General features: G+C 43.7%; 1 protein-coding gene across 1 annotated transcript in view; it reads left to right on the top strand.

Annotated features, from left to right (window-relative positions):
- LOC136857241 (runt-related transcription factor 1-like) overlaps positions 1-17293 on the top strand; it is a 453244-nt gene that overhangs the window by 424277 nt on the left and 11674 nt on the right. Inside the window, exon 5 of the mRNA XM_067135732.2 lies at positions 14859-15050. Coding sequence (XP_066991833.1) covers positions 14859-15050 — 192 coding nt within the window. The remainder of the gene's footprint in view (positions 1-14858; positions 15051-17293) is intronic.

The raw sequence follows: 17293 nt of genomic DNA, 5'->3' as shown, positions 1-17293 counted from the left end.
AAACGTTTCGCTGGCGGATTTGCGTAATTTTGGGAAGAACTTGAAACATATTTTTCTCAAACTACGACATTCTCAAGTTCTGCCGCTCACATTCATCTACCCTTCACACCAGAGACAATGGTCCTGCTTACACTGCAAGCACGCAACTTCCTCTTGCATGGACTAGCGAAGAACTGTCACAGCATCATCATGTGGTGCAAACTCTCCGCTACAGTGCACTAAAGCGACACTAGACGGCCAGTCCAAGAACTTAATGACTCTACTACGTATGACCTGGGGCCGGAAACACTTTATTTCATTGTAGAACTCATTTTCTACAACTCTACATAGTGCATTAATCGTGGGAAACACAATCCGACTCGTTGGATGAATGGTCTGCGTATTGGCCTTCGGTTCATAGGGTACCGGGTTCGATTACTGGCCGAGTCGGGGATTTTAACTTTCATTGGTTAATTCCATTGACCCGGGGGCTGCAACACACACACCACACATAGCACTATCCTCCACCACGATAACACGCAGTTACCTACATAATGGCAGATGCAGCCCACCCTCATTGGAGGGTCTGTCTTACAAGGGTGCACCCGGCTAGAAATAGCCACACGAAATTATAATTATTATGGGAAACACACAGGAACAGAAAGTACCATGAAAACTTTACATGAAATGTTAAAAATTACCTCCTACTGAGCGAATTGGCCGTTCGGATAAGGTCGCGTAAGTTTGTGCTTGTATTCGGGAGACGATGGGTTAGAACCTCATGTCAGCAGACTTGAAGATGGTTTTCTGAGGATTTCCTATTTTCACACCAGGAAAATGCTGGGGATGTAAATTAATTAAGACCATGGCCACTATCTTTCCAATCCTACACCTTTCCCATTGTTACGTCGCCAAACACCTTCGATCTATTAAAGCAACATTAAACTACCAACATAAAATATGCCCTACATTAGCATTGAGATATATCAATCAATCCACCGTCGTATTGCATCCCGGATGGTTATGAGGGTATTTAGGAGCTATTGTATGGAAGTAAAGGAGAGGGCATATAAGTCTGTGGTAAGACCCCAACTAGAGTATTGTTTCAGTGTAGGGTTCCTCAACAGGATTTCTTGATTCGAGAACTGGAAGAAACCGAAGAAAAACAGCTTGATTTGTTCTGGGAGATTTCCGACAAAAGAGTAGCGTTACGAAAATGTTGCAAAGATTAGGCTGGGAAGACATGGGAGAAAGGAGATAATCTGCTCAACTAAGTTATGTTCTGAACAGTCAGTGAGAGATAGCGTGGAATGACATTAGTAGGCAAATAAGTTTAAGTGGTGTTTTAAAAGTAGGAAAGATCATTATATGAAGATAAAGTTGGAATTCAAGAGGACTGATTGGGGTAAATGTTCGTTTAAAGGAAGAGGAGTTAGCGATTGGAATAATTTACCAAGGGAACATTCAATAATTTTCTAAATGATTTGCAATTATTTAAGAAAATACTAGGTAAACAACCAATAGGGAATCTGCCACTTAGGTGACTGAACTAAATGCATATCAGTGGTGATTGATTGATTGATTGATTGATTGATTGATTGATTGATTGATTGATTGATTGATTGATTGATTGATTGATTGATTGATTGATTGATTGATTGATTGATTGATTGATTGATTGATTGATTGATTGATTGATTGATTGATTGATTGATTTCTGGAGTATTGCGTATCGTTTCGCAGCCTTCCACAATACCGGAACGAAGATTCTCTGCATCTTGTACCAGAGTTCGATACAAAAAAGCCTTGAAATGCCCCCACAAATAAAAGTCTAGTTGGTTGAGGTTCGGAGAGCTTAGAGGACGGGAAAGCGTTTCTTCTTCAACTTGTGAGAAATGCGTCCTGAAAGCTTTATCGTACCTTAACTCTGTAAATATCTTCAAAAATAGCAAGCAAATAGCCTTTCAACTAAATTGGCAATCAGATATTTTTCGTCCGAAAGCGAGCCATTGTTATAGTGTTGTTACTGGCAAGTATCAAATCCAGCTCGAAACACGAGTACGGGCACAGTGACACCACAGTGACATCTGCTATCCTGAGGGAAACTCCATTGGCTAAGACCATAAGTGACGACTCAGACCTACCGACTCCAGTTCGTTGACGGTTGAATGATCCATGAGTGCTATTCTCATGTTGCAAACTTTGGACTGGGAAGACTAAGCGGGATGTTCCGACTGTCCGTGAAGAGGTGGCGTTGGAATGCATTAGTAGGCGAATAAGCTTGATTTTTTACAATCTGCTTAACGTCACACCAACACATAGGTATTACGCCCGGTTCCATGGCTAAATGGTTAGCGTGCTGGCCTGTGGTAACAGGGGTCCGGGGTTCGATTCCAGGTAGGGTCGGGAATTTTAACCATCATTAGTTAATTTCTCTGGCACGGGGGCTGGGTGTATGTGTTGTCTTCATCATCATCATCATCATCATCACGACGCGCAGGTCGCCTACGGGAGTCAAATAGAAAGACCTGCACCTGGCGAGCCAAGCATGTCCTTGGACACTCCCGGCACTAAAAAGCATAACTTAACGCCAGTTCATTTTCATTTTTCAAAGGTCTTATGGCGACGATGCGATAGGAAAAGACTAGGAGTGGGAAGGAAGCGATCGTGGACTTAATTAAGGCATATCCCAGACATTTGCCTGGAAAAGCTCTTAAAGGTGGGAAATATCACAATATGAAGATAAAAATGGGATTCAAGACAATAAATTGGGATGAATATTCATGGGAAGAGGAATTACGGAACGGAATAATTTTATCAAGGAAAATGTTCGATAAATCTCCAAGTTCTTTGAAAACATTTAAGGAAAGGCTAGGTGAGCAACTGATAGGGAATCTGCCACACGGGCTAAAGGTCGTGGTGGTGGTGGTGGTGGTGGTGGTTATTGTATTATGAGGAAATATAACCAGGCAACCATCCTATATATAACATTAACCAGAAAGAAAAAATGGAAGGGATCCGACACTTCGAAAAATGAAGGTATCGAGCAAAGAAAGACAAGTGTCACGAAGGTCGTTAAAATGAAAGACCTCCTAGGTCTCGATACGTAATATCGTCGGGGTCGAAAAAGAACAAGAGTTGACCAAGGGAGGTCGGAGAAGATAGATGAAAGTGAGGAGCCTGGCACAAGTAAGTGGAAGCAATGCCAGGACTGAGCTAAGGGGCCTCGTGGTTGCGAAACCACGCTCCCAAGTTCAAAGCCCGTGGGGCCCCTCTCAGTCACCTCTTACGACAGTCAGGAGATATCGTGGGTGTTGTTCTGCCGTCTCAACCCGCAGGGGGGAATGGGCTAAAGCCCCAAATGCATATCATTGATTGATTGGTTGATCTCCATATTTAATTTTATATGTTTTTTGTTGCTATTTCCATTACATAATTGTATAACTTTAATGTTGTGGTTAATTGTAGAGAGGGCCTGTCCTAATTTCGCTGCAAAAAAAGAAAAGTGAGTCACTTAATTCTACGCCAGGAAGTGGGAAAATTTAAGAAACGTAATTTCCACTTCCGTAGTAAGTGCACATGGGCCTGAGATTCACTCAGCCTACACTAAAATTGAATACCAGGTTAATCTCTGGGGACAAAGGCGGTCGGGCGTAGAGCTAACCATTCTACCGCACCAAGACCCGAGGTTGTGGACTGTGGAAGTCTTTAAGCTGCAAATATACTGAAGCAAATAACAAGTACACTCTACCCGAACAATAGTTTTGCTGTGAGATTTGCGTAAACAATACGTTCCCGGCCTATTAGAGCCCCTAAAATATAGGTTACTCCCGCTACACCACGGAAGAGCGGGAAGATGATAGTTCTTACCAGGTAAGTTGGTTTGCATTCTAACTTATTGCTGGCCGATGACCTAGATGTTAGGCCCCTTTAAACAACAAGCAAACAAACTAACCTATTATTGCCTAAACTTCGGGACACTTAGAGATGACTTTTGCTTTGACTTAATCACTTACTTACTTACTTACTTACTTACTTACTTACTAGTTAATTTTTTTTTTAATTTCGTGTGGCTATTTCTAGCCGAGTGCAGCCCTTGTAAGGCAGACCCTCCGATGAGGGTGGGCGGCATCTGCCACGTGTAGGTAACTGCTTGTTATTGTGGTGGAGGATAGTGTTATGTGTGGTGTGTGAGTTGCAGGGATGTTGGGGACAGCACAAACACCCAGCCCCGGGCCATTGGAATTAACCAATGAAGGTTAAAATCCCTGACCCGACCGGGGATCGAACCCTGGACCCTCTGAACCGAAGGCCAGTACGCTGACCATTCAGCCAACGAGTTGGACTACTAGTTAATAATCCACGCATAGTACGAACGTCAATACGAATCCAGAATAGGGGTAAGAAAAGGGGAAAACAATTGCCAGGAGAGCACTGGTTGTGACATCACGATAAATTGCAATCTTAATTTTGTGCATAGAGAGCACTTGGAATATGAAGTAGCTTACATACCACATCCCCGGTCTGAGGAGACGACCCGACGCACCGAGCATGGCTTGTGGGGGTTGATTAGCTGACTCGACTAATTGATTGCCCTCCTTGTGATGCGTAACTAGCATTCCCAATTCATTAGTGTGATCTGCGCTTTGTGCTGCCACCCCACACAACAGTAACTAGCCCGACATTTCTTGAGAATGACGGACGGGATAGCATCAGAACATATGACTCAGAGGATTCACTGACGTTATATCAACAAATACCTCGCCCGGTATATAATTTAATAGCCTATAATATGTAGTGCAATGTTAACTGAGACTACGTTTCCTTTCTGAGGAAGTTTTAGGACAAAAGCCGCTTACTGACAGCGTTATTATAGACAATATGTTCTGAAATAATGCTAGGGACTATAATATCCATCTGTTCTAAAAATCCACCGTGTCTTTATATGCGATTTAGGCCTGTCGTTTTGCGTTTGAAAAAGGCATAGACTAATTTCTTATGTCCATATTTGCGGGTGAGTTGGCCGCGCAGTTAGGGGCGCGCAGCTGTGAGCTTGCATCCGGGAGATAGTGAGTTCGAACCCCACTGTCGGCATCCCTGAAGATGGTATCCGTGGTTTCCCATTTTCACACCAGGCAAATGCCGGGGCTGTACCTTAATTAAGGCCACGGCCGCTTCTTTCTCACCCCTAGCCCTTTCCTATCCCATCGCCGTCATAAGACATGTCTGGTTCGGTGCGAGGTAGAGAAACAGTGTATTATGTCCATATTGTCACTGATAATATCGTGTGGTAAATGATAGCTAATGCAGCCCTTGTAAAGTACACCCTCCGACGAGGGTGGGTCACGTCTACCGTGATCATGACGACAAACAAGATGAAGAGTTAGGTTGCAAGTTTCACCAAAGGGGAAAGTCGTCTGAATTTTAATTACGGTGTTGATGGGGTGATGGTTCCTCATGGGGATCACTGTTAGTACCTAGGTGTTAACATAAGGAATGATTTTAATCGGGGTAGTTATATTAATACGGTTGTTAAGAAAGGTAAGGATGTAAAACAGAGGGCATCTAAGTCTCTGGTAAGAACCCAACTGGACTGTGGTTCCAATGTACAGGACCCACAACTAGGACTACCAGACACGAGAACTAGAAAAGATCAAAAGGAAAGCAACACGATTTGTTCTGGGTGATTTCCGACAAAAGGGCAGTGTTACGAAAATATTGCAAACTTTAGGCTGGGAAGACTTGGGACTGAGGTGAGGAGATGCTCAACTATGTAGTATGTTTCGAGCTGTCAGCGGACAGTTGGCGTGGAACATTGGAACCACAGTCCAGTTGGGTTCTTACCAGAGACTTATATGCCCTCTGTTTTACATCCTTACCTTTCTTAACAAGCATAAGTGGAGCTTTTAAAAAAAGTAGTAATGAATGAAGGTAAAGTTGGAATTCAAGAGGACAAATTGGGGCGAGAAGTAACGGATTGGAATACGTTATCAAGGGAAACGTTCGATAAATTTCCAAATCCTTGAAATCTGATGTTAAATTTTACATAAGCGTGAAAAAATCAGGAGTTACTACACATCTGCATGACACAGGAAACGAAGTATCAAATATTCCAAATTTTCTCACCATTTTTCACACACATCCGAAAGGATTTTAGAAACTCTAGAAATTTATGGACATCAATTAATAGATCCACAACACATGCTCAATGATAAAATTGAAAGTTAATATTTAAAAAAATATTAAATTTATCAATAGAGCCTCAGTGGCTCAGGCAGCAGCGCACCGACCTCTCACCGCTGGGTTCCGTGCTTCAAATCCCGGTCACTCCATGTGATATTTGTGCTGGACAAAGTGGAGGTGAGACAGGATTTTCTCCGGGTACTCCGGTTTTCCCTGTCATCTTTCATTCAAGTAATACTTTCCAATATCATTTCATTAATCATTCATTAATCATTGCCCAAGAGGTGTGCGACAGGATTCGGCAGCCGGCACAATTCCCATCCTCGCCGCTAGATGGGAGCTTCATTCATTCCATTCCTGACCAGGTCAAATGACTGGAAACAGGCTGTGGATTTTCATTTCATTCATTAAATTTATCAGATACTGTATATTTCATAGCGGTCTAGAAAGCCAAGAATGACGGCCGAGAGGATTCGTCATACTGACCATACGACACTTCGTAATCTGCAGGCCTTCGAGCTGAGCAGCGGTCGCTTGGTAGGCCAAGGCCCTTCAGGGGGCGGGTAGTATATTTTATAGACGACACACACATACATACGGACGTATAACTGACCGAACATAGATGTCATGAATTCATAACGCACGTAGCCCTTAGTCTTAAATGAAATAGGATAATACTCTTTAGAAACAGTTGTGTATTGGTTAGAGCAACAAGTGAATATCATCATTTTTGCGACGTGACGATGGATCCTAGAGTCTGAAACTCCTTATGAAGAAGATACAATACAAATTGTGACTGCTAACGGATTTAATTATTTATAAAGAATGAATTTACAATCACGGGCAAAGCCTAAACCAAACATCGCTATTTTGAACATCATTTTTCTGTTGGAATTTACTTCATCAAATACCTCAGATCTTCAGTTTTCTTATGATTAATAATAATGGTATTTGTTTTACGTCCCACTAACTACTCTTTTACGGTTTTTGGAGACGCCGAGGTGCCGGAATTTTATCCCGCAGGAGTTCTCTTACGTGCCAGTAAATCTACCGACACGAGGTTGACGTATTTGAGCACCTTCAAATACTACCGGACTGAGCCAGGATCGAACCTGCCAAGTTGGGGTCAGAAGGCCAGCGCCTCAACCGTCTGAGCCACACAGCCCGGCTTTCTTATGATTGGTGGGCAGTTTGCAATAATAAACAAACGAACGACTTTCTAGGCCTTGCAGAGCTAAATCTGCCAAGGTCAAAGGAGAACAAAAGCTGACCACAGTAGTTCGACAGTTTGCAGTGAGGAGCCTGACAGAAGTCAGTAATATGATCCTACAAATCCTACGTACTAATTCCCACTTATCACAAAAGAATTAGAATAATAATGATTGCTATTTTGCGCTCCTGTACCTTTCTTGCAAACGACAACTGTCAGCTGCGCTCCGATGAAGTCAAAATAGCCTGGAGTCATCTCTTTTCCAGCCTGTAGCAAGTGATAGCTCTAGTCTGCAACCCGCCATTAAGGTTTCTTTATTCGCTTTGGAGACGATAAGAGAAAGCTACTGTGCAGCCATTAGCCCGCTGGAAGGCAATGTAAATTGTTCAGCCAACTCACGTTATTGTCTCATTTCTTGTTCGGTTATTTATACATCTATTACACTTGTTGTTATGGTCTATTTTCGAATTCTTCAGGACTCGAAATTTTACCTGTAATGGAACAACTTTACTTTTCAGGTATTACAATTTGATTAGGCCAGCTTGTTTCAAGACTGCTATAAGAAACTCCATTATGTTTTTAAAGTGATAGAGTAGCACTAATACAAACTCACAGACGAATATTATAATAGCTAACAAATCATTCACGTTAATTTGTGCACTTTAACAACTGTTCCTGTACAATACACCCAAGCTACGCTCGATTAATTAGATTAATAATAATAATAATAATAATAATAATAATAATAATCCAGCTCCATGGCTAAATGGTAATCGTGCTGGACTTCGGTCACAGGAGACCCGGGTTCCATTCCAGGCAGGGTCGGGAATTTTAACCATTTAGTTAATTTCGCTGGCACGGGTGTTGGATGTGTCATCTTCATCATTCTTCATCATCATTTCATCCTCACCACGGTCAAACCAAAAGACCTGCACCTGACGAGCCGAATATGCCGTCGGTCACTCACGGCACTAAAAGCCATACGCAATTTCTGTTTATTTTAATAATAATAATAATAATAATAATAATAATAATAATAATAATAATAATAATAATAATAATCGTATTGGTTTTACGTCCCACTAACTACTTTGGACGGGTTTCGGAGATGCCACAGTGAACGGAATATTTCCCGCAGCAGTTCTTTTTTACATGTTAGTAAATTTACCGAAACAAGGCTCACATATCTGAGCACCTTCCAATACCACCGGACTGAGCCAGGATCAAACCTTCCAAGTTGGGGTCAGAATGCCAACATTCTACCGTCTGAACGACTCAGTCCGGCAAAAATTCTATAAAGGACGGCTTAATCCGAAGTAACTGAAATAGGGCCTACTGTATAACTTTACAGCTTCTTTACGTGTGAGAAGGTCGATCAGCTTAATACTGTATATCCTCTAACCATATTTCACTCTGGTGGTAGAGGTTGTAATACTGTTTGGCGGCAGCATCAGGAAATTTCAGTCCAACCCTTGACCCGTTTCTTTACGGGGTCAGGTATGAAGTGAGATGAATCTTCATAGCGAGTTTTTACGATTGGATGCCCTTCTTGACTTCAAACTCACCAGACGAATCAATGAGATGAAATGAATGATGTGACATATGTCAAAAGAAAGGTGTTGTATGTCCGTCGCTCCCTTCTCGATCCGCCAGCCAGCTACACGCGTGCCAGTGTGTTATTCTTCGAGCCTCGACGCGCAGCTCTCAGTGCGCGTGCCTGGAACGTCGTGTGTGCTATAAAAAGGAGCTCCTAGTCTGTCCAGACGCCCACTGACCCCGGTGTCCAGCTCCAGAATACACCCTACGTCGAGCACGGAGGCTACTCCTCTTGAAAATGTGCTTCGGCCAGGTGGACTGAATTTCTGGCAGTAAGAGGTCTCACCTCGGGTACCGCTCCTCTTGTCTATTCCGCTGTCCATGCCCAGTCTTACCATTATATGCCACTATCATTCCCTAGCTAATGCGAGCTCCCATTATCAACTTAGTTTTGCTAAGTAGGAACTCTTCAGTCATTGAACTTACGTTAATGAACTCAGACACTTCAACAAGGAAGGACTCTCTGAGATATTTACGTCAGTGCTTCTGATAGTTTTCGACTATCAAGAACTTTTCATGTCACAAGGACTATATTTCCGAAATAGTAGTGAACGTGAATACTCCAACGTGTATATAGTGTACAAAGACAGACTCTTTTTCCAAATTCATAGTTCAATTTGCTTCGAGATAACTTTCAGTTTTGTTAGTGTAAATATTGTAATTTTACATGTGAAGCAAATAAAGAAGTTGTGTTTTTTGTAAACCCAACCTTGTTTACAACAAAAGGCAGAGGGTGAAATCTGGTGCCGTCACATTGTGTTCTCCTGTCGAAAGAACCAGGGAGTCTGCTCAAGGCTTAACGTCTCCATGCGACGGACCGAGTCACTATCAACAGCGTCATATGCCCTAACTCCAGAAGAACACTCAGGAGAGGTTCCGAATTGAATTGAATCTAGGCTTTTGGCACGCAACCTAGTGATTATAAATTGCATGACACCGACTCTTCTACGCAGCGGGACTCGAACCTGATAACCATGGTGTCAGACATATAGATTTGACGTCTTAACGCCCAAGACTACAGGCGGACTAGCATCAGGAAATTTCAGTACTTATCCAATTTAATGTGTTTGGAAGGCGTGCCGCTTTAAGCCGAGTTCTTGCACAGTAGTAGTTTTTTTTAACAATCTGTTTTACGTCGCACCGACACACGATACGTCTTATGGAGAGGATGGGATAGGAAAAGTCTAGGAGTGGGAAGGAAGCGATCGTGGCATTATAACAACAATTTATTATTGCTGTGTGAATGAACATCCACAGCCTGTTTCCAGTCATTTGACCGGTCAGGAATGGAATGAATGAAACCCCCATCTAGCGGCGATGATAGGAACTGTGCCGGCTGCCGAAGCCTGTCTCACTCTTCTGGGGCAATGACTAATGACTGACAGATGAAATGATAGTGAAGAGTGTTGCTGGAATGAAAAGTGACGGGGAAAACCGGAGAACCCGGAGAAAAACCTGTTCCGCCTCCGCTTTGTCCAGCACACATCTCGCATGGAGTGACCAGGATTTGAACCACGGAACCCAGCGGTGAGAGGCGGGAGCTGCCGCCTGAGCCATGGAGGCGCTATTATTGTAGTAGTAGTTTCTTTAATATTTGTTTTACGTCCCACCGACACAGATAGCCTAGGTCTTATGGCGACGATGGGATAGGAAAGGCCTAGAAACAGGAAGAAAGCGGCCGTGGCCTTAATTAAGGTACAGCCCCAGCATTTGCCTGGTGTGAAACCACGGAAAACCACTTTCAGGGCTGCCGATAGTGGGGTTCGAACCCACTATCTCCCGAATGTAAGCACGCATCTGCGCGACCTTAACCGCACGGCCAACTCGCCCGGTAGTAGTAGTAGCAGTAGTAGTAGTAGTAGTAGTAGTATGATAACGTCGTGAGGTCTCCGAAAGGCCTGAAGGATAAAATCCCCGACCTAGTCGGGAACTAAACCCGGAACCCTATGGACCAAAGGCCAGCACGGTAGCCATTTAGCCGTGCCGGACTCAACATTTCAGCATTGCCTTAATGTTGTGTATTTAGCCAAGTCTTCCTTTGTTGAGGCAAAAAAATAAACTGTGTCAATTGAGGAACCTCTGTGGTGTAGAGGTAAGTGTGATTAGCTGCCACCCCGGAGGCCCAGGTTTGATTCCCGGCTCTGCCACGAAATTTGAAAAGTTGCACGAGGGCTGTAATGGGGTCCACTCAGCCTCGGGGGTCAACTGAGTAGTGGAGGGGAGTTCGATTCCCACCTTAGCCATCCTGGAAGTCGTTTTCCGTGGTTTCTCACTTCTCCAGGAAAATGCCGGGATGGTACCTAACTAAAGGCCACGGCCGCTTCCTTCCCTCTTCCTTGTCTATCCCTTCCAATCTTCCCATCCGCCTCACAAGGCCCCTGTTCTGCATAGCAGATGAGCCCGCCTGGGCGAAGTACTGATCATCCTTCGCAGTTGTATCCTCCCGACCCAAAGTCTCACGCTTCAGGACACTGCCTTTGGGGCGGTAGAGGTGGGATCCTTCGCTGAGTCCGAGGGAAAAACCAACCGCGAAGGTAAACAGATTAAGAAAGAAAGACAGAAAGAAAGAAAGCCAATTGGGAAGAAATTCCATACTAACAAGAGAGACCGTGGTGGTGATTACTGTTTTAACAGGAAGTACGACTATGCAACCGTCCTTCCTTACTACTAATCAGAGGAAAAAGTAGAAGAGGTCCTTCACTTCGAAGAACGGAATTATCGGCAAAATAAAAGGAATGACCACGAAAGCCGTGAAAATGAAGGACTTCCTGGGCCTCAGGAAACTAGTTGTACTTCCTCTTAAAACAATAATCACCACCACTAATCACCACCACCTCAGGAAACTGATACTGTCAGTGTCAGAAGCCTATTTCTAGTTATAAACCTGTGCTCACCGAGCAATTTAGCCCCGTGGCTGTAACCTTCAATTCGAATCCCACCGTCGGTAGCCCTGAAAATGGTTTTCCGTGGTTTCCCATTTTCACACCAGACAAATGCCGGGGCTGTAGCTTAATTAAGGCCACGGCCGCTACCTTTCCAACCCAAGTCCTCTCACATCACTGTGTCGCCGAGAACCTTCCATGAGTTTAAAAAACGTTAAAAAAAATAGCAAATAAAACATGAATTCTTTCTTTATCCGATTGATGAACAATACCAAATCGACAGATTTTTGTCCGACGTACATTTAGAGTATAATAAAATAAAAATGAATATATTGAGAAGGAATAGAGATAATTATTGGTGGTTTGGTTCTGCATCACCCGGAACGATGTGGGTTCGATTCCCTGTCAGGAAGTCGTATAATTTAAGAAACGAGATTTCCACTTCCGGCGGTGCACATGGGCCTGAGGTTCACTCAGCCTACACCAAAACTGAGTACCAGGTTAATTTCTGGGGGCGAAGGTGGCCGGAAGTAGACCTAATCACTCAACCCCACCAAGTGCCGAGGTTACGGATGGTGGAAGCCTTTACCTTCCACCCTTTCAGGAGCCTTCATGGCCTGTTCTTTTGTTCTTGATGTGGTTTTGCAAGTAGAGAAACTCAAAATGTTTTTTTCTGTTTTTTTTTTACATGCCTAATGTACCATGATATGTATTTCTGCAGGGTCGATGATGGTGTCCTTCCTCTTTATGACGTTTTCTATTCCTCTGCCTGACCGGCTGTAAAAAGTATAATAATAATGTTATTCGATTCGCCTTCCACTAAATGATTTTACGGTTTTTGGAGACGCCGAGGTGCGGGAATTTAATTCCGCAGCAGTTCTTTTAAGATACCAGTAAATCTACCGACACGAGGCTGAGGTAATTGAGCACCTTCAAATACCACAAGACTGAGCCAGGAACGAACCTGCGAAGTTGGGGCCAGAAGACAAGAGCCTCTACCGTCTGAGCCATTGAGGCCGGCAGAGTATGAAGAATATCAAACGGAGGATTCAATGTGTTTGCCTTATATGACTGGATGTATATTTACTGAACAAATAAACTAATACGGCTACCATAGTGCTCCTTTTAACTTTGTCCAACGCAGTAAAATAACAAATATCCCTGCTTAGAAAGGCCCACCACTTAAATATAATCATTATTGCGGTTGAAGCAATTATTCGTAAGATATGTCAAAGTTACAAAAAATAAAAATAGAGGGTGCGAACTCGGTGTTGGCAGCCCTGAAGGTGGTTTTCTGTGCTCCCTTCCCACTCATATCCCATTCCTATCCCATCATCGCCATAAGACCTGCCTGTGTCAGTGTGACGGAAAGCAAATTGCAAAAAACAAAATAATAATAATAAGAATGTAGTCAGATAAGAAGCTATTTGGAAGATCTACAGGACCGGATAAGGCTTGTTTTGGAAAAACTAGTCTCTTTAAACGAATATTTTTACAGGAGAAGACGAGGTTTGGTAAATAAACTGTGCACGAAAAGATGTGTATTTAAGCGGAGAAACCTCTAACTCAACCATTAAAACATGTAGGCAAGGTTAGTTTTGGAAATGCATGCTTCAATCGTTTCTGTATTTAGATTAATGATATACGATATTTGTCCACCTCTGTGGTGTAGAGGTTAGTATGATTAGCTGCCACCCCCGGAGGCCCGGATACGATTCCCGGCTCTGCCACGAAATTTGAAAAGTGGCACGAGGGCTGGAACGGGGTACACTCGGCCTCGTGAGGTCAACTGAGTAGAGGTGGGTTCGATTCCCACCTCAGCCATCCTGGAAGTGGTTTTCCGTTGTTTCCCACTTCTCCTCCAGGCAAACGCCGGTATGGTACCTACAGTAACTTAAAGCCACGGCCGCTTTCTTCCCTCTTCCTTATCTATTCCTTCCAATCTTCCCATCCCCATGCAAGGCCCCTGTTCAGCATAGCAGGTGAGGCTGTCTGAGCGAGGTACTGGCCATCCTCCCCAGTTGTATCCCAGACCCAGAGACTGAAGCTCCAGGACACTGCCCTTGAGTCCGAGGGAAAAACTGACCCTGGAGGGTAAACAGATAAAGAAGAAGAAGAAGAAGATATATGATATTTCAGGTTCCTTACAAAGTACACTGCCGGCCAAAAAGGAGAGTAACTCTTAGGCAAATTAAGTTTCCGAAGTTTATTTTGCAATTACATTAATTATAATTGACTTTTTATTAATGTTTGTATTGATTATAATTTATGTCCGGCTCTTTGGCTGAAATGATCAGTCAGTATTGTTGCCTTCGGTTCAGAGGGTCGTGGTTTCGTGTCCCGAATGGGTAGGGTATATTAACCACTCGTGGCTAACTCCTCCAACTTGGGGACTCGATGTTTATGTTCGACCCTATAAATACCTCTTAGTATATACATAAAACACCACAGAAACAAGCAATGCCGAATACAACCTTCTACATATAATTGGTGTCCGGCTCCATGGCTAAATGGTTAACGTGCTGGCCCTTGGTCACAGGGGTCCCGGGTTCGATTCCCGGCAGGGTCGGGAATTTTAACCTTAATTGGTTAACTTCACTGGGGCTGAGTGTAAGTGTCGTATTCATCATCATTTCATTCTCATTACGACGCACAGGTCGCCTACAGGTGTCAAATCAAAAGACCTGCATCTGGCGAGCCGAACTTGTCCTCGGACACTCCCGGCACTAAAAGCCATACGCCATTTCATTTCATTTTATACATAAACTTGGTGTCAAGGACATCCAGCAGCAAAGCCACGCCAAGGCACAGTTTACACACGTAGACCTTTCAAGCTGTGGGAAAATTCGTAGAATGAAATGTATTTTATTTTTATAAAAAGCAGGTTCATTAAATTTGTAATATTTGAAAAAATCCAAGTATTATGCTTTTTTCTTGTCAGGCAGTGTAGGTTTTTGGTTGTCTTTTTGTTTGATTGTTGAGTAACAGGTATTACTGTTTCATTTCAGTGTTGACCGAACACTCGAACAACTCCAACACGGCGCAGAGCAGCGACTACAGTGGGATGTTCATCAAGGGATCTCCGCCGCACGAGTTGGAGGGACTGCTGTCGGGTGGGGCACAGTCCATGGCTCCGACCCATCCCCACTCGCATCACCGCTACCCGCCCGAGCCTGTACCCACCTACTCGACTACCGCAGGTGAGCCACTTGGTTCCCATTATACACGTCACTAAAGGGCTATGTTTGTACAGTTTTTACCCTTTGATGAATGAAACAGGAGATTTCGGAACGTCTTGAAATGACTCATTATGATACTCTTTTACTGTAAATTCTACGTATTATTATTATTATTATTATTATTATTATTATTATTATTATTATTATTATTATGTTACTGGTGACGTGATTAGCATAGTGACATTTTCGCCAGATTGACACCTGAATGGGCTGAGGTTCGATTCCCAGTCAACCACTCTTTGGAATTTCTACCTGAAAAATCATGTTGTTTCACGAAAGGCATGCTGCCTTAAACCTCACGTGTCGTCTCAGAACTCCCGAGTCTCAAAACGAGTATCAATTCACGAATTCCAAGCTGAGGATTAGTAAGAGTAGGTTGATTTACCTTGACCAGTCTCAAAATTCACGAGCCGGGCCAGTTCTTTGAATAGTTCCACATAAAGAATGCAGATATTTGAAAATGTAATCGGAGAAATGTAATTTGAGAATATGGCGCGAATTTGTGCGAAAAGATCAATTGCTAGCGTCAGCCGAATTGCGTGGTCTCCTGTAATTGGCACCTCTCTCATCAAGAGGTGGACCTGTCGTGTAGCGTCGCACAAGGCGTACGCGACGGGAGGTTGAGAAAACCATGGTCACCAGGTATACTGGTAAGCTGTTTCACTTAAAACGCCAGTATCACTTGCAATTATAACTTCACCGGCACACGCGGACGACAGTCTTTTATGTGAAGACCCTTCTGTTTCGCCCGACTTGTTTTTTCTCTGCTTATAAAACCTACAACCGTTGTCCATTAAATTTAGTGTCCGGCTCCGTGGCTAAATTGTTAACGCGCTGGCCTTTGCTCACAGGGGTCCCGGGTTTGATTCCAGGCAGGGTCGGGAATTTTAATCATAATTGGTTAATTTCGCTGACACGGGGCTGGGTGTATGTGCCATCATCATAATTTCATCCTCACCACGACGCGCAGGTCGCCTATGGGTGTAAATCAAAAGACCTGCATCTGGCAGGTCTCGGACACTCCCGGCACTAAAAGCTATACGCAATTTCAATTAAATTTAGTTTACCCTTTTGCGAAGTAAAGAATTCCATGTTGTGCACTGCTCGATGACACCAAGCAGAACAACTGAGTAAAGATCAGTGCTATACTTGGAGAACTTGGTCTGTTGTAGGGTGATAATTCCTGTTAACAATACATGGAATATCCTGCTGTAAACGTGGGTGGAAAAACATGGTTTGAGGGCAGCGTAAGTCACCACGCACCTCATCCCTCCTGCGATCATCTGCTGTCCGGATTCGTGAATGTTGTGACTCATTAGAATGTTGATTTAGCTACTAATTTGTAGTTTGTAGTCGTGAGGGACAAAGCATGACGGCCTCAGTTACTGGAAGCGTGTTGGAAGCCAGCAGTCAATCACACCCTGCTGAGTTCATGAGTTCTAAGTGATCCTTGTTTAGTCTGGAAATGGCATATGGCTTTTAGTGCCGGGAGTGTCCGAGGACACGTTCGTTCGCCAGATGCAGGTCTTCTGATTTGACTCCCGTAGACGACCTGCGCGTCGTGATGAGGATGAAATGATGATGAAGACGACTCATACACCCAGCTCCCGTGCCAGCGAAATTAACCAATTATGAATGAAATTCCCGACCCTGCCAGGAATCGTACCCGGGAACCTTGTGACCAAAGGCCATCAAGCTAACCATTCAACCATGGATTTGGTCTGGAGGGGTTGCCAAACCACTTTCTTTCACACTGCATTCAGTCTTTACCCTTTCTTCGTGTCGAGTGCAATAGATGATTTGGCAACTCCAGCTACAGTAGACGTAAATCCTATAAGCCGCTAATAGACACCGGACTGCCGCTGGAGAGTAGTGGTGTGAGGCGAGTTCGTCATGTTTTTTCCCTAAGTATACTATTTTATACTAATTTTGGCCCGTGAGTTTTGAGACGTAACCAAACCTCCTGCAATAGTCCAAAAAGGAACAAGAGTTCACCAAAGGAGGTTGGACAGGAAAGATAAAAGCGAGAAGCCTAGCAAAAACAAAGTGGAAGCAATTCCAAACTCAGCTGAGGGACTCGTGGTCGCCAACACACCCTCCTAATTTGAGACTCGAGCGGTTCACCCCCTTTAGTCACCTATTCGGATAGAAAGGATATACCATGGTGAGGAACCTGCCCTTGTTTGGAGGGAAATGCAATAAAG

This window comes from Anabrus simplex, chromosome 1 (genome assembly GCF_040414725.1).
Source record: "Anabrus simplex isolate iqAnaSimp1 chromosome 1, ASM4041472v1, whole genome shotgun sequence".
In the NCBI taxonomy this organism is placed as follows: Eukaryota; Metazoa; Arthropoda; class Insecta; order Orthoptera; family Tettigoniidae; genus Anabrus; species Anabrus simplex.
Note: the sequence above shows the minus strand (reverse complement) of the source record. Positions and strands in the feature narration are given on the sequence as shown.